Raw genomic sequence first — 1,204 nt, 5'->3', positions numbered from 1 at the left:
CGACGGTCATCGGCATGAGCAGGGTCAGCCACAAAGGGTCATTCCTGAAGAAGCTGACTGTTCACAGAATACTGTATCCAGTTATTTTTATTTTTTAAAGAACGTKAAGAAGAAAGGAATAAAAGTGTTGCATTCCTTGTGTTAAATCATTCCTGAACCAAAGACGATGTCAGAACAATCTGACCTGGGCGAAGGAGGAAAAAGCACAGGACCTTTGCTCAGTAACACTACAWTCTTTTTTTTACKTTTGCGTAACTTTTATATTCCACTTGTACATTATTGCCAGATAGTCTGGAAGAGGAGTGAAGGAGCACAAAATCCAAGTAGTCCGAAGACCGTGTAGCCATCTACTAGGACATTTGAGACATTTTCAGCTGAAATCTGGCTCCTTCTTTTAATCGACAATGGTATCACTTTGCTGATGAGAGCTAACTTAGCCTGACCAAAATCCCATTGAGACTCTACGGGGTATTGTCCAGAGAAAAATCAGAGACACTAAAATCGACACTGCAGACAAGTTGAATGTTTCTATTACACCTCAGCAGAAACTCAGGTTGATTTCCTCCATGCAACGCTGCAGTAGTTCRTGCGAATGGGGCTACAAATATTTAAGTACATATATWATACATTAAATCGTAGCACGACACGCCTGGATTAAAGATCCAGAATTTTCTATTAGTATTATATTTTTGGCAAAATTGGATTTTTGGTTTCCATTATCTCCAAGTGATGATTATCTAAATTAATAGGAAAAAAAATATCGAAATGTACCACGCTGTGTGTAATGAACGCATACAATGTACAAGTTTTACTTTGTGAATTGCACAACGAAACAAATTGGCTTTATAATGATATTCTAATGTACTGAGGTGCTGCTGGAAACAACTTCCCAACTCTGGGATTTGGGTCATGGCTGCTTGTACCGCAGAGGCCTGATKTAACAGACTCTCGCCACTAAGCGGCAGTAATGACACAAAATCACAATGCATTTAGCTTGAGTCTAAACAAAACGTAGAAAAAAAAAAAAACAGGGGCCACCTACAATGAATGTTTAAGGGGAAACAGGGAGACATTACCTGTAAAAGTGCAGTGCCAACAAAGAACCCAGCGACAACAATCAGGTTGTCCTGAAGCCACTTCTCAAACTGTGCCACACAGCCCTTGGTGTAGATGAATTTCTGCCGATCCAGGTCCTTTTAATTCA

The 1,204-nt window shown here is 39.9% G+C and overlaps 1 protein-coding gene across 1 annotated transcript in view; it reads right to left on the bottom strand.

Annotated features, from left to right (window-relative positions):
* Nucleotides 1-14: 14 nt before the first annotated feature.
* The window catches only part of tspan17 (tetraspanin 17), an 18,649-nt gene continuing 17,459 nt past the window's right edge, over nt 15-1,204 (bottom strand). The window contains exon 7 of the mRNA XM_017307205.1: nt 15-1,193. Within this exon, the coding sequence (XP_017162694.1) occupies nt 990-1,193 (204 nt within the window). The 3' untranslated portion in view covers nt 15-989. The remainder of the gene's footprint in view (nt 1,194-1,204) is intronic.

The sequence above is a fragment of the Poecilia reticulata genome, linkage group LG10, assembly GCF_000633615.1.
Source record: "Poecilia reticulata strain Guanapo linkage group LG10, Guppy_female_1.0+MT, whole genome shotgun sequence".
Taxonomy (NCBI): Eukaryota; Metazoa; Chordata; class Actinopteri; order Cyprinodontiformes; family Poeciliidae; genus Poecilia; species Poecilia reticulata.
The sequence above is the reverse complement of the archived record's forward strand: the minus strand, read 5'-3'. Positions and strand labels throughout refer to the sequence as shown.